Raw genomic sequence first — 24,832 nt, forward strand, 5'->3', positions numbered from 1 at the left:
ATAACCTCATTAAGCAATAACAGAAATAAATTTGTGGATTAGTGCTCCTGTTCAGATGCAAAGTCTTCAGAAGACTTCATAGCAGGGCATCAGAGGATGCCTTGTGCTTTTTATTTTGGTTTGGATTTTTAATCTATTGCGACCAAAACGTATGAGACGGGAGGGGGAAAAAAAAAAAAAAAAAAAAACAGAGAAAAAGGAAGAGAAAAAAAGGGGAAAAGAGTTCTGCCTATCAAAAACTGATTTAAAAAAAAAAAAAGACCCTGATCTTGAAATACCCCTTAACATTTGAGTTACTCCAGTGTTTCAAGTGTCATCTTCTGTATTTTTGTTCTGTCTTTTCCTGCCTGAGCTTGATCTCTGTAATTTGCAGTATTACTCTTACCTGATCTTTTTTTTCCAAGTTTCCATGCTATACTCCTTCCATACTACTTGTCTTTCTGTATTCGTATTTCATTTGCCTTCTTTATTTCACTCTTCATTCCTAATATATGATAAAGATTTAGCTGAAGTTTTGAGGGATACTGAGCTTGAATTTCCCAAATATAGAGAGGCCATATTTGTAAATCACAGGAAATCTCTTCAGAAATATGATTGATCAATAGATCGCAGATCATGGTAGGTGTCGCAGAAATACTATAGCAACTTTGTAGCTTTGCATCATTTCACCCTAAAGTGAGAGAAAATGATTGAATAAAAACGGTCAATTCAAGTAGGTCACAAGGTGACAGAGTTAATTTACATCTGTCATACAACAAACTTCATTTGTATTTGGAGATATTATGTGTGACTTTTACTGTAGTTTTTCTACTATACACAGTATCAAAAACTTTCTGTTTTTGTGTAACAAGTAATAGTGGTAGTAGCTGTTCTTAGCTGAGAGATTGGGACAGAGGAAATAGCTTTTCCCATACTGCTTTATCTTTCCTGAATATTGCATTTGTTTGATGTTTATTTTACTCTTCAGGCAGCTACAGTGAAGATTTTGAAGAAGAAACAGATGCTAATCCTGGCTTTAAGGCTGAAGGAAATCAGGTAAATCAAAATATGATGTCAGGAGTGAAAGTGTTTAAGACAAATATAACTTTGCAAATGTTTATATTCCTTTCATGAACTGTAAAATCTCTCCAATGTATAACTGTGAATATACTAAACCCTTGTATTATATGTACTGTCTGAAAGAATATAATGATCCTAGGACTATATTGTTTTATTGAGGATATACACTTCCCTGTAATGTATCACTAAGCATTAAGTTCTTCACAGGGTTGCCTACCTATTCCTCCTCTGAATTAAGAGGAGCTCTGCTTAGAGCCTCAGCCTCAGGACGGACAGTGATTAATTTCTCCCGTGGAGCTATTAAAGTGGTGTCTATGCTAGCAAGTGACTGAGACCAAAAGAAGCAGATCTGTATGGAGAAGCAGTTCGGACAGAGAACGCAAAATCTACACGGCTTTGGGAATATTGCTATCAACCTGCTTCGTCAGGTCTTTTGAGATGGAGCATGTGTGGCTGGACCACACCAGGTGCATTCCTGGAGCATGCCTTCTGGTTTCGATTTTTAGGAAAGGAGTCTATAGAGCACTGTGTTCATCTATAGTAGATAATTTGTAGTTCTTTTTAAGTTTATTGGAGTAATATTTCTAAGAAATGTTTGAAAACAAATAGAATGGAACTGTAATATACTTACTGCTACATTATTTTATATTCTGAAATTACAGTAGAAGACAACCAGGAAGGTGTAAATATCTTATTTCATTTATGCAGAGTATCATTTAGTTCCCAGTCACTTACAAGAGGGTTTTTAGAGTACAGGGTGTTGAAAGAGGAGAGCTTTAGAAAAGTGCACATGCTTGGAACATGAAGAACTGCTTTAGTTCTTAGGTTTTGGGCCAGCTTTTAAAGTTTGTCCAGATTTTTTTCATGAAATTCCAAACGTAATATTTTCATTTGTTTATTCTTCACAGGAACCAAACACTGGCATGCTGGCTAAAGGTAAGATACAAAATTTCATCAGTAGAAGAATATTAAATGTACCTTTTTGATACTTTTTCATCTGATTGTATTACTTGGATTTTTTATTTTTTTTTTACTTAATTTGGTTGTGTTCTACTGGAAGTCTGTTGGACTGAAATGATTAAAAATAAATCTACGTGTTAGCACTTCAAAGTAATTACTAATTTATTTTTTTATTTTACTAGACAGTATTTTTGATGCTTATATTTAGAGTTACTAATATTAATGGCATTATAATAATCTATATGGCTGCTTTTTTGGCACATTTAGAGCATCAAGATAAGCTTTGGTGTACTCCTAATTCCAGCGTAGATGGACTATGAATAAGAGAACTGTGTTTTCTTTAACGCTTATCTTCTTCGTTTTAGTTGTGTTACTTGATTCACAAGATTCAACTACAGAACTTCAAAAGACTGTTGAAACATCAGATGTAGCACTAGGTGAACATTATCTGCCTCAAGAAGTTAGTGGAATTGAAATGAAAGAAACAGGTAAAGATTTTTATTTATTTTAAGCAAACAGATAGTTATGGAGTCTTCATTTGTTCTTAAGTTGCCAGTGAACATGATGCCCTTGGCTTTTATTAACGTATCTTGAGAAGAGAAGGAATTATCTCAGTAAAAAGGTGTCTTTTTAGCATAAACACACCTTTTTACCCTTGGTTACTGTAAAGTTGCTGTTGACATTGCAGTCTGATTTAAATACAATCTCTTTTAGTTATTCACCATAGCTAAAATTCTGCTTTGGGAGTGTTCAACAATAAAATACACTGTTGTACAAAGCTCTGTAAGAGATTGTACCTAGCTGATAACCAGAGTATGGCTCTGATGACATCTGTTAAAATTGTTGTTTCACATACACTGTTAGCTTTAGTAATGAGACAATAGTGGGGGTAGGGCTGGGAAAGGTATGCAAACTGTAGATAAGGCTATTTAGCTCATACTAATTAACTTGGTAACTGTTTATTTTTGTAGCAGAAATGAGACTTCTTTAGTTTTTCCGTACTTGAAAACACTGTTCTCTCCTGATAATAGTCCAGGCTTGTAACTGAAACATGGGTTCTGGTGGTATGTTTCCCACGCAGAAAGTCCTGTAGTAGCTCTTAAGGGCTTGCATTTTTCACAGGCACTTCCTATGGACAAACTACCAGTGACATCGAAGCATTACGCCAGGCATATCATCACATTGATCAGTCTTTGGAAGACACTGATGAGCAAAAAATACATGATTCTGCAATGGCAATCTCAAAGTGCTTATTGGAAAGTGTTACACAAAATAATGATATCTATTCAAAAAATGTGTCAACCACTGAATCAGGTAAATACCTTAAAGGAAGGTGTGCATTGTGCAAACATGTGAGTGAACTGGTAATATCTTTAATATTCAATTTATGAAACATTTTTAAATGTTGTCCTTTTTACAAATACATTTTCTAATCTTTTAAAAATATTTTTATTACTTTGCGCTAATTAGACCTACCTACTGTGGAAGAACTGATGAGACCTATTAAAGGAGACTCATATAATGCCAGAAGATTTGATTTGGAACCTGAAAGGTATTTATTTCAGAACGTGTTTTAAGAATTGTAATAAGTCCATTAACTATTTGTGAAAAACAGCTTACAAATGACTCATCTGTCTTTTTCACATTTTTCACTAAGACTGAAATTTTACCGTTTTGCGTTGGCATTATGGCATGTTGCTGTGAATTGTACAATGGTTATACAGTTAGTTGCTTTAGACCAGGATGCCCAAACTTTGTTTAGGTGTTAAGCAGCAACATTTGCCACGTCAGTTGGATGAGCCTTCCTCGTGCTGACAACTACTACAAATAGGATCTCTGCTTTTTGGGACTTCTGCTCATCGTTCCCCTCCCCTGTCCATGGCTTTCAGCCCACATCCTATCCTAGTTCTCCGATCTCCACAGTCTGGAAAGAGATCACATCTTCTTACACTGCTTATTACTCTCGTAATTCCTACTAACCTATGCTCCATACCTGCTTTTGTTCTACTCCAACTGTTATGCAGAGAAGAAAGCACAGCCATCAGAAATAGGTTTTGCTTAACAAATTATTTTGGGGAGCTTAACACTTTGCAGAAATTATCATTTGTAGTTTTATTAACGCTGACTGCATGCTTGCGGGTGTTCATCTTATAGCCCAGTTTGGTGCCTTCACAAAAGCAGTTACTGCTGGGAAATGTCTCTTGTTTCACAGTGTGAGAGTGAATCTTCAGCCTAGATTCTTTTTTTTTTTATATAACTAAATCTGCAAGATTGTTCTTAAAAAGAGCCTAGTGACTCTTTCAAGTTCAAGCAGTCTTTACAGATGTTATATAAAGAGAAAATGGCCCACTTTTTTGAGAGTCGCAGAAAGGCAAAGGGCAAAAATCTTACTATATAGTGAGTAATTTATTATTTATTTATTATTTATTCCTTTTTCTTGTAGTCCTGTGAAACAGACAGGCAGCACAGGAAATGAACTAGTCAATCACTTGCCCTTTAAAGAGCACCAGAATAATACAGTTTGGGAGACAAACTTACTTGAAAAATCTAACAAAGACGAGAGCATCTTTCTGCAGATGGGTGCAAATAAAAGTAACCTTCAGAGGGTGACTGAAAAAGAAATTCAGACCAGTGAAGTTCAGCCTGATGTACTAAATGAAAAGATGGTAGAAGACTGTCTGCTTTCACAAGGCCGCAAAACTAACCAGGTAAGTGGTATCAAATAGATTTTTATTATGTGAAAATACATTCAAAATGTATATGTCTTTAGACTGCCTGTTATTTGATTATGCTCTGATGTCTAGAAATTAAGCTTGTTGCTGTTTTTTCTCGAAACCTTCATGTTATGATTACTATTGTTAGAGATATCCACATCCAGTGGACTTTGGGACTGGCAGGACAGGAAGAATCTTAGCCCAATACATGCGAGGCTGTTGCAGTTCCGTATCCCCACCTCAAGCTAGCAGTGAGTCTGAGCATGTATTCACATTGAGGGGACTGTGTGAACACACACAAGGCTCAGAATGGAGAGTGTACCCACAGAGTGGATAGTTAGAAATACAGCTCATTAAGAGCGTAGATTAGACTGATCAGATGTAGGGCTTTTAATCAGGCTAGCGTGGTGACTAGCAAACCAGTCAGCTTCTCTAATCTTGTTTTCTATTTCCCACACTTGTTTCTACCTAATCCATGTGAATCCTTCCTTTCACCTAATTTGCCATTTGTTTAGTTGATTCATTCTGGTGGGCTTCACACAGGGCCAGTAAGCTAATCTTTCCCATTTGCTGTTCCTGAGAGTCAAGGGCTCTGTTTTTAATGATGAGGTTTAGGAGGTTTCTCTACCTGCCTCTGTTTCTATTCCTTGCTTGTTTTCTTTGTTCACTGTGATTTAGCCTTTAGTCAACCTGATAGCTACACGTCTCGGTAAACTGAAGATCCTGTAATATAATAAAACTTTCCAGAACAATGAAACAGAACCAGTGCAAATACTTGTTTTATATAAACTTCTGAAGTAGGAAAGCATAATAAATTCTGCAGGATGTCATGCTACTCACTTGGCTAAAATTAAATCTTAAAACTAATTCCCTTGTTTTTTTCTTCCCCTCCCACTCAGTAGTCTTATTGCTGTGTAATTCTGGTAACTGATTCTATGTTTTTCTGGTAGCAAAAGTTGCCTTCAGATCACACTAAACCCTAAATCCTGTTTTTAAATAAATGTGCTCTGTCATAGGCTCTTCAGTCACATTCCACGAAGAATGAAAGATCAGAGTCAATGACAACTAAGCAAATGTTGTACAAGAATAACAGAAGTGCAGCACCTTTACATAAAAAGAAGTCTTCGTATGGTCCTCAAGGAGTGGTTAGAAGTTCTGGGTATGGGAAATCCACTTCACACTCAAAACAGTCTTTTCCAGCTACTGAAAGGAAAATGCCAAAAGAAACTTTCAAGAAAAACACTGTGAAAGCCAGAAGTCCTTCAGACAGAGCCAAATCTAAAGGTAATTCTATCTTAAGAGGTCTGAATTTTACTTTTTAGAGCCAGAGAGCTTTGCTGTTCATGCTTCACATCCTCTTTCTCCCCTAGGTTCCACGCGCCCCCCCCTCCCCCAAAAGTAACGTTTCAAAATGGTGTAGAAGAATCCAAAGCTAAATGTGATTAAGTAATTATTTTTTTTCTATATTTTTCTGTATATATATCACCACTATATTACTATATTTAGGATTTAGCTATTGTTCACCAGTAAGTCCAAAACAGCTGCTATTCAAAAATGAATCTCTATACGTTACATTTTTAATTACACTAAATGCAAAGATTTGCTAATAGACTAGCTTCTGCACATGATACTGAATTTATATTCTTAGCTTCTTTTTTCATCTTTGTTTTTCTAGAAAACAAAACACTCTAAAATAAATAAATGAATGTCCTCTTTCCTGTTCATGTCTCCTGTTGTAGCACTAAGGAATGAACAATACCTATGTAGTCCTGTAAATGCTGAGCTGCAAGTAGAGGACTTTATTTATTTATTTTTGATGACTGACCTCTTGCTGGAAGGGTTTTCTGAGATAATTCAGCTGGCCATCTTTCACCAGGCCACATTTGCAGTCTCAGAGGCGTGCGAAGATAACTTTTTGGATGCCGAGGTTTTAGCACACTTCTACCATGTAATGCTTTTGAAAACCCTGCAAGTAGTGTTGGGAAAACCAGTTGAAGATTAAGTTGCCTGCCTTAAAGAGATGCTTCAGTGACAGCTGTCAGACTAAGAGACCTTGTTCCTTACAGCATTGCTGTAGAGCTGGAGATGGTGCAAGTGTACAGGCAGACAGATGTGATGGAAGTGAGAGACAAGTCCTAAGAAAATGAGGACACTAGCCTCACTCAAACATGCTTTTCTCTCTCTGTCTAAACAATTCTCCCACAGCAATTTCAGGTGCATTCAGAAGTTACTTTCAAGAGAATGCATTCTGCCTCTGTAGCTAAGAAGAGAAAGGCGTTGAAGCAAACAGTTCCCTAATCATCAGTGCTGAGGGAGCACCTTTGTGAGAGGAGAGTGGAAAAAATGTAAAAAGTATTAAATTTGGAAAATGATAATTGCCTGTTTGTTTTTAGGTATGATATTCCTAAGGAGAGCTCTTAGCTTAAATCATTAAAGGCAGAAATGAAGTGGCAGTTGTAGTTAGTACTTGTTTTCCAGAAGACTAAGTTGTGCATAGTTCCATGTATGGTAGTTACTTTCTAGGGGGAGCTTCCTTGGTTTTTACTTTGTGGTCAGGTTGCTACTTGATGCAATAAATAGATATTGCATCTCTTTGTGTGCTACCTGCACTCCAAATTTTGAAAATCACTGTGTCTTACCTTCACCATAGCTTTCAATATGTTTTATTTCTGTATACATAAATAACTGGTCCCTTCTCGAACAGAGAACTGAGATGAATCTTGTTTCATGAAGGATTTATTATCCAGCTATTTATCCCAGTTGATCTTGTGTTGGTTTGTTTTATTGTTTGTTTGTTTTTTACCTTAAGTACAGAACTGATGCCTGCTACATTTTCTGTAGTGTCTCATTGCTCTGAAGCTTCTATATTTAATTCAAAATACAGGTTGTAGAATGCTTCAATTGCCTGTTAAGGGTTGGATCACGTGAATAGATTTTTTTTTTTCAAGGACTTTAAATTCTAAGTTTTAATTTTGTTCTGTTTTCCTTTCTGCCTGATGAAGAAGTCTTATTTGCTACAAGGATAATAAGATCTGCAACAAATGAACCAGCTTCTAAGGAGGCTATTAACAGAGTTATGTCTGGACAATCAGCTGTTCATAATCTTGGGCACCAGGTTGTGGATTCTTGCAGAGAGTATCAGCATGTAAGTAGTAATTAATGATGCTCCTAATTATAGCATGTACAGCTTGGTTTGCAAACCTATTTTGTCAAAACTTTAATAATATTCACAAGATATTGAATAAAAACTTTTTAGTCAAATGCTTGGTTTTGCTTTTAAAATCTGTAAGAATAATACTGATTTTCAGTTGCTTGGATAATTTGGTTGCTTTAGTAATTCTAGGTACTTCAAGTTTTAAAGCTTATTAATTTCTTTTAAAAATATGCTGTAGAATTGGGCATAGTTTAAAATAATTTTGTTTTCTTTCTTAAAAATGTTCTGCTAAGGATCTTAAACAGTACTTGTATTTGTTTTTCTACCTGAGTTACACTGAATATTTAATAGTATGTTTTGACTTCTCTAAGATGACTGAACCTGCAGTACCATGTTGGATTTTCCTTCTTCCTTACAAATTGTATAAAAATGTACTGAATGCCTAAATCATTATTGCTTTTCAAAAAAATGTATAATGGAATACAGTGGCTGTGTAGTGGCTCTCATATGAGAGGTGTTTGTTTCTAGCTGTTCTTTGTTTTGTTTTCCCCATGCATTTTTAGGAAATAAGAAAATAGCTCATTAAAGGAAAAATTTGCGGGATGTTTTGATACTAAAATGGTGTTTTATTTTCCCTTCAAGTATCCTATGTGGTTTCCAAGAGCCAGATAAGCCAGTTAAATAAAATTGATGAGAGTAATTTTCTGTAAACAATCAACTCAGTTTAATGGTTCCCTGAATTTCTCTCTTCACTAGCATTTGCCATTTTCTCCTGTCAAAAGTTGTGAGAGAGAACTATATTTGCTAAGACGAGCACAAGTTGCTGAGGAGGACCTGAACAGAGCTCGTGATTTGATTCAACAGCTAACCAGCACAGTTTCACAAAAGGAGAAAGAAATGGAGACAAAGATACAAGAGTTGAAAACACAGCATGAAAAAGAGCTTTCTCAGTGGGGTCAGGAAAACTATGTTCTTCAGAGCAAGGTACTTTATCACTTTGTATCCTGCTAATATAGAAAATGAGAAACATTACTTCTGAAAGTTGTTATTCTGAAAGCATGTTATTTTAGATGAGTTGTTAATGAGCAGAAAATCCACACATACAAAGCAGTAGTGTATGTGTTCAAATGTTTACCCAGTGCTTCATTTATTACCTATAGGACATGATCTTTTTCTCTATAAACTGTCTTGTCCTGAATTCACTTATTTTGCTATTTTGAGATTTCTGCAGCATTTTTGTTTGTTTGTTTTTCAAAGATTTAACTTGGTCTTATGTGTTTAAAAAATGGGTAAGGGTAATAGATACCACTTGTTGAAAAAGCAGAAAAGTATGATATGTTGAGATACTGTTTGTTTATTTGATGCACATTTCAATGTTGTGTTTTATCTATAAGGCATATTTGCAGGGTTATTTCACTATAACTTCCAGTCTAAGTAAATAAGAATAGAAAAGGGAGGGTATAATTAAAAATAATAAAAATTAAGAATTACCAAAATTTTTATACTTTGTTGCTGTTTTGTATTGCTTCTGTTAAACTCCAATGATAGCATTGGCTCATTGATCTACTTTTATATCTCAATGTGTAGTAACCTATGTATAATATAAAGTGTAGCATTGTAGAGGATTTCATATGACTAACAAATATGCATCAAATCATTTCTATTTCTTTCTGAAAGTTGAGAAGCATGGAAGAGCTGACTAAAGAAAAGAGGTGGATCCATCATACAGCAACAGTTCCTGTCACTGAAGAAAAATTGTCACAAATACAAAAAGAAATTGAAGATCAAGAGGTCATTATTCAAGGTTATCAGCAGGTATACCACACAGCATATCATGTTGTGTTCTGGCCAATTTCAGAAAGAAAACTATTTAATGGTTACTACTGTTCTGTTGAAAATAGTTACCTTTCTATCTAAAAAGTGAATGAAATTTAGATGTGAAGGGCACAGATAAATTGCACGTTAAACAAGTGTTTTCTACATGTCTGGTTTGAACTAACATTTTTGCCCCAAATGTAGTAGAAAACGTATACTTACAAGTAATATTGGAAGTCTGTAAGATTCTGTTTTAAGATGTTTTTCACAGAATATGAACAGCTGATTACAAGGAAACCTTGTAAGTGTGCCTGATTTATTACTTAGTCAAGCATAGAAATAGATGAAGCAAGCTTAATGATCCCTTTGAATACTTGCAGCTGTAAAATAAGTTAGTTTAACCAGCTTCCAGCTGGTGCTCAGCAGCATTTCTTAGTATGTTTTGCGTGCAATGTCATCCCATTGTGGCTGTAGGTATGGCAAATCAGTGACTAGTTTTGTTTACAGAGCTGGAGCATGGGCAGGTTGAACTTTGATCTATCATCACTCATCCATGTATGTGCTTTCAGGATATAGTTGGGATAGATTTGCAGAGGAGCTAACCCAGGAGGACTGGTACTCCAGAGTGAGCAGATACTTGGGCAAGATTTTAGAGGTCACTAGATACGACTTCAGCGTAAAGATAATGAAAGTAAATAGCCTTTTTGGAAATTTGGTAATAAACATTTGCTGTTTGCTTCTGTTTCAGTGTTTCAGGAGGGAAACTTGTTTTTGAACTAGGTAGAACAGTAATTTATGAACATTCTTTATCAATTAACATTAGCTTTGTCTGTTTCATCTTAGGAAAATGAGAAGTTATACAAACAAATGAAAGAGCTGCAAATCCAAAACAAAAAAAATGAAGAACAAATGTTTAAGGAAAATCAGTGTTTAATGTCTGAGTTAATAGCCCTAAGGTAAGCTTAATTAAACATCTGACCTAAAGTCTCTAGATTTCTCAGGTGACTTTATTATTTTTGTTTATGAAGAATCACTGCAAAGTCTGTCAGATGCATGTTTTGTGGTGTTTATTGGATTTGTGATTTTTTTTTTTTCTTTTGAGAAAATTTGGATTTATACTGATTATGGGCATTTAATTCTTGGTATTTTTGCTGATCTTGCAGACCTATGGGAAGACTAGAGGCTTCATTTGAGGAATATTTCAATTGTAAAATTCAAATATTGTTATTCAAATCAGAATGTTTAACACATATACTGCACTTGTTCTGGTATTTCAGCTCTGCTCAAATCTGAATATGTTTTGATATTGTTGTAAGATAGACAGTAGATCAGGAGCCACAAGGGATCCTGGTAGTGGAGGAAACATTAGATTCACAGCACTGTAGGCCCTGTAAGATTCATGTCCTATGTAAGTAACGAGGAGGAAAAAAAAAACTGTCAACTGTGTATATTCCTAATCTATAAATCTTTGCCTGGGAGAGGCCCATAGATGAGTTTCATTGATGAAAATACGTTTTCTTTCCTCCTCCTCTCATGTAGCAGATTTCCCCCATACAGGTAAATTTTTTTTGGTATAAGGATGCACTGTGTGGTTGCTTTTTTTTTTTGAGCCTGCATGAATTGACATTTTATAGTACCATTTGGAGGGTTCTGTGTTTTGCTTTCAGTATGCCAAGTCATCACATCGCAAAATTGGCCTTTTTTTTTTTTTTTTTTTTTTTTAGAGAAAAGATAGAAAAAATTAATATCCAGTCACGAATTGTGCAGGATTCTGAACCACCCAGGAATCAAAGTTTCACGGAATTGATTTCAGAACTTCGAGCAGCACAGGTAGGTATATGCCAAGCCTGTTTGTCACATGGGGGGAAAAAAAATCAATATTGTAGGCTAACAATATAAATGAAGAAGGTAGTTGAGCATGCTTCTCTTTTACACTGCTAATTATTTGCCATGCTTCTGAGAATTCGTTTGATACATTTGTAATATACAAGTAATCCCTTTCTCATCAACGCACTCTCACAAGTAGTCCCTTAAAACACAGATTGACTGAAAGTGTGGTGCTTGTATTTACTGACAGTCCTGAAATACCTTGTGTGAGCTGTTGCAGAAAGTAGCAACACTTCTGTAGGTTTCACCTAAGACAAATCCGGAGTACTGTTTATCTTTGCTCTCTACCAAGAAGGTTTTAGAAAAGAACGTTGGAGAGAAAATGATCTGTTATAATTTGCTCATCTCACTCTTCTAGTACTCCAGATGCTTCTGTTTTTGAGGGAGAATGTTTTGTACACTTCACATTAAAATGAAAGGCTTCCAAGAGCTTTGGTTGCTCTACGTACTGCAAGAGGAGGGACTGTTATAGTACATACTTGCTCTGATGATCAGGCCAGAAACTAAAAGGAGTTTTGTTTTGTTGTTGTTTTGTTATAAAATGGTTAAGTCAGTGATAAGGGAAGCTGGATCTAAAGAGTTTCATAACCAGTGGAATTGCTCCTGGTCCGATACCGCTGACGTTGAGCTCTAGAGACTCTAAGGGCTCCTCTAGTTTCAATACAGCCGTAGTGATTTAATCATTTTATGGTGAAAAACATGTTCATATTGATGTGTATTTAGTTTTCATGTCTTACCATTTTCTCTAAAACTCAGAAGGAAGAAAATAAATTACAAGAAGAGATAAAACGTCTTAAACAAGATAAACAAGCTCTTGAGGTAGACTTGGGGCAAGCAAAGAAAGAGAGAGATTTAGCAAAAGTCCAAATTGCATCTACATCAGGTAAAGCACCTGCGTTTTATTGAGTAATTGTGCTTATTCTTTGCATGACTACACAAATATACAACTAAAACTTGCTTCTCCATATAGTATGACTTTGGAAATGATCTGGATACGTTTGACTAATATTGTCTAAACTTGCAATAGAAGTATACAGTGAAGGAGAGACAACTGTACATTTGGCATTCTATTAGAAAGCCTTTTATTGTATCCAGCCAAACTCTTTATTGCATATTAAGCTTGATTTCTTGCCTGTCTCTCAGTGGACATGGAAATCATACAATTCCACTTTTACGACAACTCTGTTCATAAGAAAAGATTGACTATGTTGCCTTATTCTAGTAGGTAGTAGATCCCACTGGGATTCTGTTTTCAATACATTCTATGGCAAACTGAGAACTACTGACTACTACAATATATGAAATAATTATTATTCTATGGTTTGTTTGTTTGTTTTTTTAAATATTGTTGCATTTAAAGTCCTAATTTGCATCTGATTTTAAAACTTTACTGCAGTGACAGGATTGTCAAACTAGTAAATGTATGAAATGTGCTGAGAAGAATAGTATTGACTGTCCAACACATTCAAATACATTGAATTACGTATTCTTCAACACATAATTACTAATAAAACAATAATAATGGTGTTTTATTCTTGTAGGTGAGAAGTCTTATGAATTTAAAGTTATGGAAGAATCATACAAACAGGAAATTCTTCATTTAAAAAGAAGACTTCAATGGTATGCAGAAAATCAAGATCTTCTAGATAAAGATGCAGCCCGTCTTAAAGATGCAAGAGAAGAAATTGAGAAACTAAAACTAGAGGTGATAAATATTTAGCTTTATTTAAAGTGCTGAAACTTAAAATGATTTCTACTGATGCATATAATGTAACTTTGTCCTTCATAACGCTCCCACCTTTTTGAAGAAAAACCACATGAAACCTTCATAACCTTTAAATCAAATGTGGATATCTTTATAATCAAAATATGAATTACTGCATATGCAGTCAGAATTGCAAGTGCATATTGCTTAAAACTGTTTTTGCTTGTGTTTGACACACTAATGATAGTCCTGGAAACAAAAGTAACATGACTTAAGACTTGCAAATTTCTTGGCTAAGAAAAACTGACCGTGAATTCATGTACTATAATGTAGTACGTTATATTATTTCATATTAACCAAGCCTGCATACTGGGAGAATGGGAGGAAAGGAAGCAAGTTTACTGGTTTGCAGTCAAGAATTGTTCCCGAGTGAAAGTTTTCTTCTAGATTTCTGTGCCTCGTTTCAGTTTTAGCCCCATGGATCTTAATTGTCTTCAAGAAGCTGTAACTTAGTTTAAAAACATAAAGAAACGATTAGTGTAGAAATAACTATTACCAGTTCTTAAGTTGTAGAATATTTCTATGATTGTTTTTATTTGAAATGCTTACTTTTGTACTACAGGAAAACTTCTCTGAATGTATATTTCAGTTTTTCTCATAAATTGGATAGGTTGAGAAGCTCAGAGCTGAAGCTGGAGACCAGTGTGTGCAACAGAAGAAACGTTTGAAAGACAGAGCAGCAGATGCTAAAAGAATTCAGGACCTTGAGCGACAAGTATGCCATAATATAACTGTGTTTCACTTAACCTTTATTTTAGATAAGGTCACTTACAAGGCTTACTAGCCCTTTCATAAGGGTAAAGCACTGAATGAAGCCCTGTGACAAAGTAATTTTTATACTGTAGAACACTCAACGCAAAAAGCTGCAATTATTTAGTTACAAAGGGCTCTCCTGCTACTGTGTTCTAATAAGCCATTTACCGACAACCCGTTTAAAATCCTTTAATGTTAAATTACTGTTCAGATTTTCTTGGAAAAGAGCAAGAGGGCAAAAGCACATGCAAGCTTCCTGTTTCTCTTCTGAGACTCCCTCTGAATTTAGTAAATCCTTAAAATTTTAACCAAGTTGTTTCAAGAGAAGACATTGAAATTCCATTGAGTTCCTACAAAAGCCATGAAAACTGGGAAAATAGAGAACTTAAAATCCGTGTTTCTACTGAGGAAAAAGTCAGGAAGAACTGCACCTTCCTCAGTTTTTGGAGGCAGCGGTTGGTTAGCATTTCACTCCAAAATCGTTCAATTTGCTGTGCTGGGGGAGAAGCAGGGATGTAGGAAAAATAGGAAAGAGCCTCTGCAGTATTCTAATGCAAAGAATGCAGAAACCATCTTACCATAGTTTTAAAAAAAATAAATAAATAAAACTTTTTATTAGTCTTGCACACAAGGTTTTAATTTATTTTGGAGTTTGCAATGAAATAAAAAATGACATTTAATCTGTTACTGAGAGAATTTCAATGCTGTTATGAAATCTCTCTGTAGCAGCTAGAAAAGTAGAGTTGAACGTGAAATTGTGAATGGGAAATCCAAAAGAAAAGCAACTATTTGAACGGCATTAAGAGCCTTATACAACTTAAGTGCTAAGAAAATAAATAAAAGGTATTTGACGTAAGACCATCTGATGACCAAATCTATTCTGTTTAAATCTGTGATGTTGTATAAGAAGTCAGTTACTAAGAGATGTTTACAGACAAGCAAGACTCATCAGTAACAAATGTAAACAATGCAAAAAAAATCATAACAAAAATTCTCAAAACACATCTTCTCGTTCTTATCACAGCTTAAATGGATCTTGTTTGTCAATGTTCTGTCACTTATTTCAGTTCATTTTTCACTAGAACTTTCTTCTTTTTGACTTCTGACTTAATTTTCTTCTGGTAGATCAGAGAAATGGAAGGCATTCTAAAAAGAAGGTATCCAAATTCTTTGCCTGCTTTGATGTTCGCTGCTGCTGCTGCTGAGAAAACTAACGATCTTTCAGCTAAAACAAACACAATTGATTTTTTGGAGAGAAGAATAAAAAAGTTAGAAACAGAACTTGAGGGTAAAGATGATGAAGCTAAAAAAAGTCTCCGTGCCATGGAACAACAGTTTCAAAAAATAAAGGTAAAAGATGGATGCTTGTTGAGTAGTCTGCTCCACAAGTAACAGTCATAAGGCTATTGGGGTCTGCCACAGACCAGTGGTGAAAACTGAAGGCCAAGAACACAGTGAAAAAAATATTAAAAGAATTTATTGCTAGAACTTCAGCAATTTGGGCATCTAAAATGTAAAGAGCATTTAAAATTGTTAGGGTACTATCAAAACTGAGAGGACAAGTTCCTGGGGCATAATAACTTAGTTCTTACAACTATGTGGATATCATCCTGTGGGTCAGAGCTGCTGCTTACCTACTTCCTTGCTGCACGCACAGCAGGTTGTGGTTTCCTTCTGCAGGGAACACTAAACGTTCTGTCCAAAATCTATATGATAGCAACTCTTTAAGATTTGTGTTACGAAACACCGAAATTTGGCATTTTACTTCACAGAAAGGTAAGCTTCACAGGTTCTTAATTAGCAGGAAAATTGTACTTCACATCTTAAAAATTATGTTTGCAAGCATGGCAAACAATGGTAGATTTTAACAAAAATAAAAATTTCTTGACATATTATGATATTATTTGTCCAAGTTGTTTACACCTGAACAGAACAAAATTACATGAAAAATGGTTTCTTGTCCATTTAATTTTCTTTCCAATAGCAACTCTGTTCACTGTGAGTAGATGAATTTGTCGTAAATGTCTTTAGTAATTCTGTTCTACATCAGACTTAGCTTTGCTTCACATTTTTTTTCATTAATTTCTGAACTGTTTGAGTAGTGTTGTTAGTAACACTGTGTATCCTGTCTTAAAAATCTTGCGTCAGACACGCAAGAACTTTAAAGAGTAATAGAAAGAGGTATTCATAAATGTACAGTTAAAGAAACTACTCCCCCCCACACCTTCTCCCACCCCTACTCCAGATACAGTATGAGCAAAGACTTGCAGAGCTTGAGCAGCTGCTTGCCTACAAATTCATGAGTGAATTGCCAAAACCGAATGTTGATAAAGCCAATTCTACCAAACTTGAAGAGGAGCTTCAGAATCTGAAGAAGAGCCATCAGATCACCGTTAAAAACCTCGAGACAGAAATTGAAAACCTCAAGAGTCAAAATTCCGAATTAAAACTCAGAAGTAAAAAGGATAACAAAGACTTAAAATTAACAGATTCTCAAATGAAAGAAGGTAACACAAAAGACAGACTGTTAAAACTAAATCAAGAACTGGTCACAAAAAATAAAGAAATAAGAGACCTTACAAAGACTGTAGAGAAACTTCAAAAAGAAAGGATGATGATGTTGTCTGATAATAATTTGAGAAATAAAACTGATAATAAGGAAAATTCTCAAGAGATCTTGAAAAAGAATACCTTAGCAACAGATAAAAGGAATTCCAGCAACAGTGAACCCTTTCTGGGCATTTTTCATGATGACAGAATATACCAACCTCATACCTTTTCTGATCCTAATATCTCGGAAGTTCTGCAAGAAAATGCACAGTTGAAAGAGGAGCTAGAAAAATTGTCTCTAGAAATGAACCAGCAGAGGGTGAAGTCTCAAGCAACGCTGGCTTATTCTGAAAATAATATACGAAGGTAAATGCTCAACATGTTCCTTTAAAAACCTTGTTAATGATGCGTGATGCAGGATCAAAATGACACGTCAGCCACGTGTGAAGCCAGGTTATACTTGACCATCATTCTCTGTAAATTTCATTTTTGCTGTTTGATTTTTCACAGCAGTGTACAGACACAATTATTCCTGCAGGAAAACCTATCTCAATCCTTTTTCAGTACTACAGTTTGTCATGGTTCTGAGTACAAAAGATCTCAGTATAAATCATTGTATCATAAATGCTTTGTGTTGCATAGTATTAATGTTTGGTACATATTTTGGTACTTTGCTTCAAACTGAGGCATGCTTTCAGTGGGAGTCACTTGACCAGCAGTGGAAACTTTACACTTCACATAGTTTCCCTTAGCTCCCTTCATACCTCAAGGTAGAGGAAATAAGCACGTTTAGGTAGCAACCCATTTTATTCTAAAATGAATACCTGAAATAGCACAGCTAAATTGTGATTTAACAGCATCTATTTTCTCTCCCTTGATTTTTATAAGAGGAGCCTAAAAAGGTGATTGGCTGTGTTTTCAGTATTCTAGCTGCCTCTAGTTAAATGAAACACATAGCCAACATTGTAGGTTTCCCACCCTCTCATCTCTCCAAAGTGGTGGAAGTACTGGTGGTGGTGCCTCTTGCAAAGTATTATGAAATATCTAAGATGTGCTACCTTTAACATTTTTTTCGTATTTTGTGTTCAAATGAGAAAATTCACTGCATTTTTGAAGAACTGTCTAGCTGCTTTACTACATGTTTTGTTCTTCTCTTGCCCAGGATACAGGAAGACACAGCAGAATACATTGCATCTCTGAAAGCTTCCCATCAGAGAGAAGTAGAGAACATCCTTTGTCAGTACGCAAAGGAGCATTCTGCTTCCAAAGTAGCTGAACTTAACAGCAGAATTTCAACACAAGAGGTAAGATACAGTAGATACATTCATTACACATAGCAATCTAGAAACAAATAACTTCAACAGGTATCTGTAACTTTTATTTTCCTTTTAAGTAGGATGTATTGTTTCAGAAATGGGCCTGTGCCACTGTATTCACAGAATCGCAATGGGTGAGGCTGGAAGGGACTTCTGGAAGTCATCTGGTCCAACCACCTGCTCAAGCAGGGACACCCAGGGCAGGTTGCCCAGGGCCATGTCCAGGTGACTTTTGAAGATCTCCAAGGATGGAGATTCCACCACCTCTCTGAGCATCCTGTGCCAGTGCTCAGTCACCTGCACACTAAAGAAGCCTTTCTTGACACTTAAAGGGAACCTCCTGTCTTTGAGGTTGTGGCCACTGCTTCTTGTCCTGCCACTGTGCACTGCTGTGCCAGAGCCTGGCTCTCTCTTCTGCACACCTTCCCTTCAGGTGTTTATGTACATTGATAAGATGCCCTGAGCCTCCTCCAGGCTGAACAGTCTCAGCTCTCAGCCTTTCCGTATTACAGAGATGCTGCAGTCCCTTCATCATCTTTAGTTGCCCTTTGCAGGACTCTCTCCAGTCTGTCCAGGTCTCTTGCACTGGGGAGCCCACAGCTGGATACAGCATTCCAGGTGTGGCTTTACCACTGCTGAGCAGAGGGGAAAGGATCACCTCCATTGACCTGTTGGCAACACTCCTTCTAATGCCCTCCAGGACACCATTAGTATTTTATTTAACTTGGTGTCTACCAGGACCCCCAGATCACTTTTTGCAAAGCTGCTTTCCAGCTGACCGGCCCCCAACATGTACTGGTGCTTGGGGTTGTTCCTCTCCTGTAGACAGGACTGCGTAAGTCCCTTCATGGAGGGTCCTCTTGGCCCATTTCTCCAGCCTGTCCAGGTCACTCAATGACAGCGTAGCCATCAGCCACTCCCAGTTCTATATCCCATCAGAAAACCGGTGGACAATACACTCTGTTCCACCATCCAGGTCACTGATGAAGATGTTGAGCAGGACTGGACCCACTATTTATCCCAGGGGTACACCTTAGTTACCGGTCTCCAACAAGGCTTCATTCCACTAATTACTGCCCTCTGGGCCTAGCCATTCAGTGAGTTTTCAATCTCCCTAGCTGTCTGCTCATCCAGCCCTTACTTCATCAGCTTTTCTATGACGGTCTTATAGGAGACAGTGTTGAAAGCCATACTGAAGTCAAGGTAGACAATATCCACAGTTCTCCCCTCAAGCTAGTTGTTTCATCATAGAGCATTATCGGGTTGGTCAAGCATGGCTTCCCATTTTTGAGTCCATGCTCACTACTAGCAATCACTTTCTTGTTTTTCATGTGCTTGCAAATGGTTTACAGGATTAGTTGCTCTGTCACCTCCCCAGGGATCAAGTTGTGAGGCCAACCGGCCTGTAGTTCCCTGGGTCTTCCGTCTTGTTCTTTTAAAGGAAGAAGTGACGCTTGCACTCAGCACTCACGGTAGCACCCCATCAGGGTCCATGGGTTTCTGTATGTCCAGTTTGCGTAATTATTCTCTAACCTGATCCTCTTCCACCAAGCGTACATCTTCCTTGCTCCAGACTTGCCCCCTAGTCTCTGGAGCCTTGCATTCCCGGAGGCTAGTCTAGCTAGGAAAGACAAAGGCAAGGAAGTCACTCAGTACCTCAGCCTTTTCCTGTTCTGTATCACTAGGGTGCCTGACCCACTCAGCAGCAGGACCACATATTCCCTAGCCTTCTGTTTGCCACTTACATACTTACCGAAGCTCTTTGCCTTTGTTAGTCCCACCAGTTTCAATTCCAAGTGGGCTTAGGCTTCCTTATTCATATCTCTGCATATTTGGATAGTGTCTCCATATTCCTCCAAAGTTACCAGTCCCTGCTTCCACCTCCTGTATGCTTCCTTTTTGCATTGAGTTAGGCAAGGAGCTACTTGTTTGTCCATGCAGACCTGCTGGTGTTTGACTTGCTGCTTATTGGGGTGGACTGTCCTCATGCTTGGAGGAGGATCCTTGGCTATCAACCAGTTTTCTTGGGCCCCCCTTCCCTCCAGGGCCCAATCCTTTAGACTCATCCGAAAACATCCCTTCAGAGGCCAAGGCCCGCTCTCGTGAAGTCCAGGATTGTTACCTTGCTTTTTGCCATTCCCTGGTGGATCCTGAATTCCACCATCTCGTGGCCCTTGCGGCCAAGGTTGTATTTGGCCTTCGCATCCCCAGTGAGTCCTTCCTTGTTTGTGAGTTTGATGCCCAGCAGAGGATCTCTTCTAATTAGGTCCTCTCTCACCCGGGTCAGGAAGTTGTCACTGATGCTCTCCAGGCACCTTCTGGGTCACTTATGCTGTGAAGCCGATATTGGGGTGAGTGTTGTCCAAGAGGATCTAGGTCTCCAATTATATTTGTGCAATAAGATTTAGGGAGAAAATGCCTACAGTATGAAGGTAGGAAGCATTAATGGATTCAGATTCTCTCTCAATATTTTTTTTAACTGAGGGAAGTAAACTGAAGAATGAAACTTGTTTTTGCATACTATATATGTACATGTGTGCTGTGTAACAGTTCAGGTAATTTTAGAGTCAACAGTAGTTTTTAATATATGCATTGCTTGTAACTGCAGTACTACAACACTGTGATTATATTTCTGGTGTATTTTTCCTGTATAGGTTTTCATATGTTGTCATGAGAATTTGTTAGTGATAACGATACTTGATCTTTTTTTTTTTTGTAGATATTAATAAAACATCTCCAAGAACAAATCAGCGAACACCAGAGACATCAGGAAGCCCTTCTAGTTTCACAAATGCGAGAGGAACTCCTACAAAAAGAGGTATATTTAAATTTGGATTCAGGGTACATTACAAAATTGTTTTCTTTTTCATCCTTGTAATTAAATACCTCAAGTAATATATAGTAAAATGAGCCTTAGAAACAGTATCTTTAACAGTATCTCCTACACCAATTATATCTGAGAATGCAATTTATTTATTTTTTGAAGAGGGTTAGTGCTCAGATATTGGATAAGGGGACCTAAGGGTTATGATAAAAGACTGTATAACGCTTTCACTTTAGTTTACTCATACACATTAAGAAAGTGAACAAAAAACCTTAGTATGTTAAAAGAAAAAATATCAAGTTGAAATAGGAAAAGAATAAGAATAAAGCAATAGAGCTTTATAAGAAAACATACCTAAATTTCTGGAGGCTTTGGAAAATCAATTGCAAGTCATCGGCTGAGCTGATTTGACTTGCCGGTTATTAGACCAAAGGGGTTTGATCGTGTGCGTTAGCAGCATGTTTTTTCTTAATTTATTCCTTAGAAATGAGTTTCACTGATGCATTTTATATTTGATCTTTATCCAGTGTGTATGAGGAGAAGAGAGTGTGAGAAACTTTTAATCATATTATCTAGTAATTTTTTAGTATGTTTAGAAGTATAAAAATTGACTGTGAATAATCATGACTCATTACAAACAGGATTGGATTTATCAAAAAAGGACTAGACTTTCTTATCTTTAGGCCACTTCATACAAATGAAAGATAAAGTCCCTGAGCCCCTGTTTAAGCTTTCAAATAAAGGAGATATTTCTCTTTTAAGTCTTCCCTTCTACAGCTTTTGAATAGAGTCATTAAACAACACAAATACACTTTGAAAGGCATCTGTTGTTATCACAGTGTTAAATACTGTATAAAATCTTCATCAATTATCTGAAATTTTAGGTGGCAAAATTGTTGGAAGAACTGAGAGAGGCAAAGGAGAGCCAGAGTCCCGAAATGAAGCATTTCTTGTGTCTGGAAAAGAAAATCAAGCATATAGAGACCAGACATGCAGAAAGGGAGCAAGAACTTCAAAAGGTACACCACAGCATATTCTGCATTTACTGCTCGAGGGCAATTTATTGTTTGAACTGTAACTTTATGGTATGTGCACGGGCTCATATACCCCATATTGGAGATGGGGGCAACTATTTTTTGATACAGTCGTGGTTTGGTCTGCTGATGCAATTAATGTGGTGATAGTCAGCAATTCTTTTCTTCAATTACACCATGAAAGCTGGCCATTGAAAATGTGACAAGAGTTTGTAATTTAGTTTATTAAGCTGTGATACATTCCTCAACTAAACTCTTAATTTTACTTTCTAGTCCTAGAAGTCCCCTTCAGGAAAGCTGCATATAAAAGTAGAGAAACATCCTGCAGCTGTCCTTTACATTTACAACCCTAAACAACAACAACAAAAAAACCTTTATCATTTACGCATTAAAAATTCTGGGTAATTGTCTAATGTTTGTTTGACAGTTAGATCTTTTGACACAGTTCCTTGTGTCTGACACTCGTATCACCTGCATGGGCAAAACAGTTCTGCTTTTTGTTGTTTTGTTTTTCAATTTTATGTCATAGCCTCCAACCTGATCTCTCTATCTGGGGGGAGCTGCTATCAGCTGGAGACTGTTTTCTAGTCCATGTAAATTTTTCAACACTTCCATCATTTCAATGTTTGAGTGTCTTTCATTATTGTTTTAACTTTGGTTTTACTTAATTACATGAAGTCAAAGGCCAGTTGGATTAGAAGACAATCAAAACTGTAGCAGTTCATAGCTTGTGGAGTTTGTTCTACAGTTTTGAACCAGATCTCAAGGAATTCCCAGTTACGTACAGAATTGTTCATGGTAGAAGACTTTTTTTCTCACACATTTCTACAACAGATCTTTAATTCCAAAAAAGAACTGTGCATAAAACAAGCCTGTAGATCAAGAACAAACTCTACAACCCCTGATGACTTTTTGTTTGCATTCTGTCCTACTAAGGCAACTGTAATGCAGTTACTTTTTTACACTATTCATTTGCTTTTGTATACTGTGGTAACTTCCTGCCATTTCTGTAAAATACCATCTGCTGTCTAGTCTGTGATCCATCCCTTCTGAAATCCTTACGATCCATACTGTTTACTTTTTTTAATGTATTATTTAAAAAACAACAACAGAAACACAGAAATGATACTATGTAATACAACTACTACTAGGTAATTTCATCTTTTCTGCTGTTATTAGCCTTGCTATGCATGAAGCTTTAGGTTTTATTTGCTCTAGTTTTGTACCCTTAATCACATGCAGTGGGGGAACCAAACAGGCCTCAGAACAAATGATAACAAACCTGAACTGAACAATGTATGGAAAAACTAATTGCTGAACAATGCAGTAACAGGTTGTCCTTAGTATCAAACTACAAATGGCCTTTAAGTGATAGAGATTTAAGAATCTATTAGAGTTCAATAGTGGTGGGTAGTTTCTGATTTCCTGTGACACTTTATGTTGGGTAATTCAATAGGATCATGCCATGGATTCATGTGAAAATTAATTCAACCTTGTATCTGCAACAGCTTCAGACTTAGTCACTGATATTTTCTGGTAATTCATACAACTGGTGGCTTTTAAAAGCACAGCAGTAGCACAGAATATGTAATTCAGATTTTGTTTGTTTCTGCTGCAGTGTTCTTTAATTAACACATTTAAATGGCAATTCAAAAAGCTCATTTTGATTACAAAGGGCTCTATGTTATGTGATCAATTTTGTCTAATGTATTCAAACTTTTAATTGCTGCTTTGGAGAGGCTAAGTCAAATTCTCCTGAGGCTCATTAGTCAGTGATGGCTTCTACCCTTCTGTCATCAGTGCAAATATCTAAAGGCATTATATTGCCATGAGAACAATTTTTTGTAATGCTTGGAACAACTTGTTCCCACTTAACATCAGCACTGGGCTTTGAGACTGAGCATCAAATAAAATGAAGTGGTATATTTTTGCAAAGGAGCAGTGGTGACTGAATATTTGACTAGAAAATCCCAATGCTGACTTGCTTGTAATTTGCAGGCAACACAACTAACACAACATATTACTGAAGCAAGGCAAACCCATGAAGCTGAGAAGTGGAGAAAACTTGCACAGCGGAAGAATCAAGAACTGGAGAAATTTCGAGTGGAATTGGATTCAATTTTAGATGTTTTACGAGAACTGCAGAAACAAGGCGTTGTTATTCCAGCACCTAATTCCAGCGGATTCAGCGTAACAGAGAACTGTTGGAAGACATGATCAGATAAAATGCTGCTTGTGTAATCAACTTACAATGTTCAGTTATATATAGGAAATGTTATGGGAAATCAGTGATGTAATGCTCGTGCATTGAATTACATAGATCTTTTCTGAAATCTTGCTGCTTCAAAGGGAGAGCTTTGAATTAAGCTACACTGCAAAGTGTATGTCATATTTTGTTAGTAATAAAGTTCATGCATTATTTTTTTATAATATGAGGAACTTTGAGGTTATTCTATTGAAAAATTCCATGCGACCTTTTCAGATGCTATAGAACATTCCTGAATATTCTTAATGCCTGTATTTTTAGTGTATAGTGTTACCAATAGTTTTCATCCAGCAGGGCATGGAATTTTCTTCTACAGTTTTGCTTCTCCCCCTCTAACTTATAAAACTTTCCAGTTTCTTTAAGATCCCTTTCAAGTTCTTAAATGCTTGAAGTGTTGCAGCAGAGTAGTCATTTTCCATTGTCATTCTGCTGAAGTGGTAGACAACATAGCAGGTAAGAAGCTGAATGTTAGAGATACCACCACACCTTCTATCCTGCTGGTGTGCACACACCTAAGTGTACCTACTGCCTGTAAAATAGGGGCTAATGTAGGAGGCCTTCCTGCCGTATCACTAGTGTGTAACACGGGCTCTCCTGCTCCAGCAGGAAATAGGGAAGGGAGGAAAAGAACAGCTGTTACAGTTATTGTCTGAAAAAAACAACAAAACTCTATCTTGATAAGAGGGTAGAAAAAGTAGAAGAAAATGAAAATACAGTAAAGAAAATTGAAGGTAG

General features: G+C 36.6%; 1 protein-coding gene across 6 annotated transcripts in view; it reads left to right on the forward strand.

The window, feature by feature from the left end:
* The window catches only part of CEP162 (centrosomal protein 162), a 41,540-nt gene extending 17,277 nt beyond the window's left edge, over positions 1 to 24,263 (forward strand). For 4 of the 6 annotated variants that reach the window (XM_080588136.1, XM_080588135.1, XM_080588138.1 and 1 more), the window contains 22 exons: positions 968 to 1,035; positions 1,968 to 1,995; positions 2,385 to 2,507; positions 3,142 to 3,333; positions 3,490 to 3,571; positions 4,463 to 4,727; positions 5,750 to 6,017; positions 7,736 to 7,878; positions 8,644 to 8,871; positions 9,565 to 9,702; positions 10,546 to 10,658; positions 11,427 to 11,532; positions 12,346 to 12,472; positions 13,131 to 13,294; positions 13,965 to 14,069; positions 15,233 to 15,457; positions 16,353 to 17,023; positions 17,820 to 17,960; positions 20,255 to 20,324; positions 20,693 to 20,791; positions 21,682 to 21,816; positions 23,830 to 24,263. In XM_080588136.1, coding sequence (XP_080444262.1) covers positions 968 to 1,035; positions 1,968 to 1,995; positions 2,385 to 2,507; positions 3,142 to 3,333; positions 3,490 to 3,571; positions 4,463 to 4,727; positions 5,750 to 6,017; positions 7,736 to 7,878; positions 8,644 to 8,871; positions 9,565 to 9,702; positions 10,546 to 10,658; positions 11,427 to 11,532; positions 12,346 to 12,472; positions 13,131 to 13,294; positions 13,965 to 14,069; positions 15,233 to 15,457; positions 16,353 to 17,023; positions 17,820 to 17,960; positions 20,255 to 20,324; positions 20,693 to 20,791; positions 21,682 to 21,816; positions 23,830 to 24,048 — 3,710 coding nt within the window. In that variant the 3' untranslated portion in view covers positions 24,049 to 24,263. Of the gene's footprint in view, positions 1 to 967; positions 1,036 to 1,967; positions 1,996 to 2,384; positions 2,508 to 3,141; positions 3,334 to 3,489; positions 3,572 to 4,462; positions 4,728 to 5,749; positions 6,018 to 7,735; positions 7,879 to 8,643; positions 8,872 to 9,564; positions 9,703 to 10,545; positions 10,659 to 11,426; positions 11,533 to 12,345; positions 12,473 to 13,130; positions 13,295 to 13,964; positions 14,070 to 15,232; positions 15,458 to 16,352; positions 17,024 to 17,819; positions 17,962 to 20,254; positions 20,325 to 20,692; positions 20,792 to 21,681; positions 21,817 to 23,829 lie in introns of all 6 variants that reach the window. The other 2 variants (XM_080588137.1, XM_080588140.1) reach the window with 1 other exon arrangement.
* Positions 24,264 to 24,832: the final 569 nt, after the last annotated feature.

Source organism: Anser brachyrhynchus (genome assembly GCF_964034855.1).
Source record: "Anser brachyrhynchus genome assembly, chromosome: 3".
In the NCBI taxonomy this organism is placed as follows: Eukaryota; Metazoa; Chordata; class Aves; order Anseriformes; family Anatidae; genus Anser; species Anser brachyrhynchus.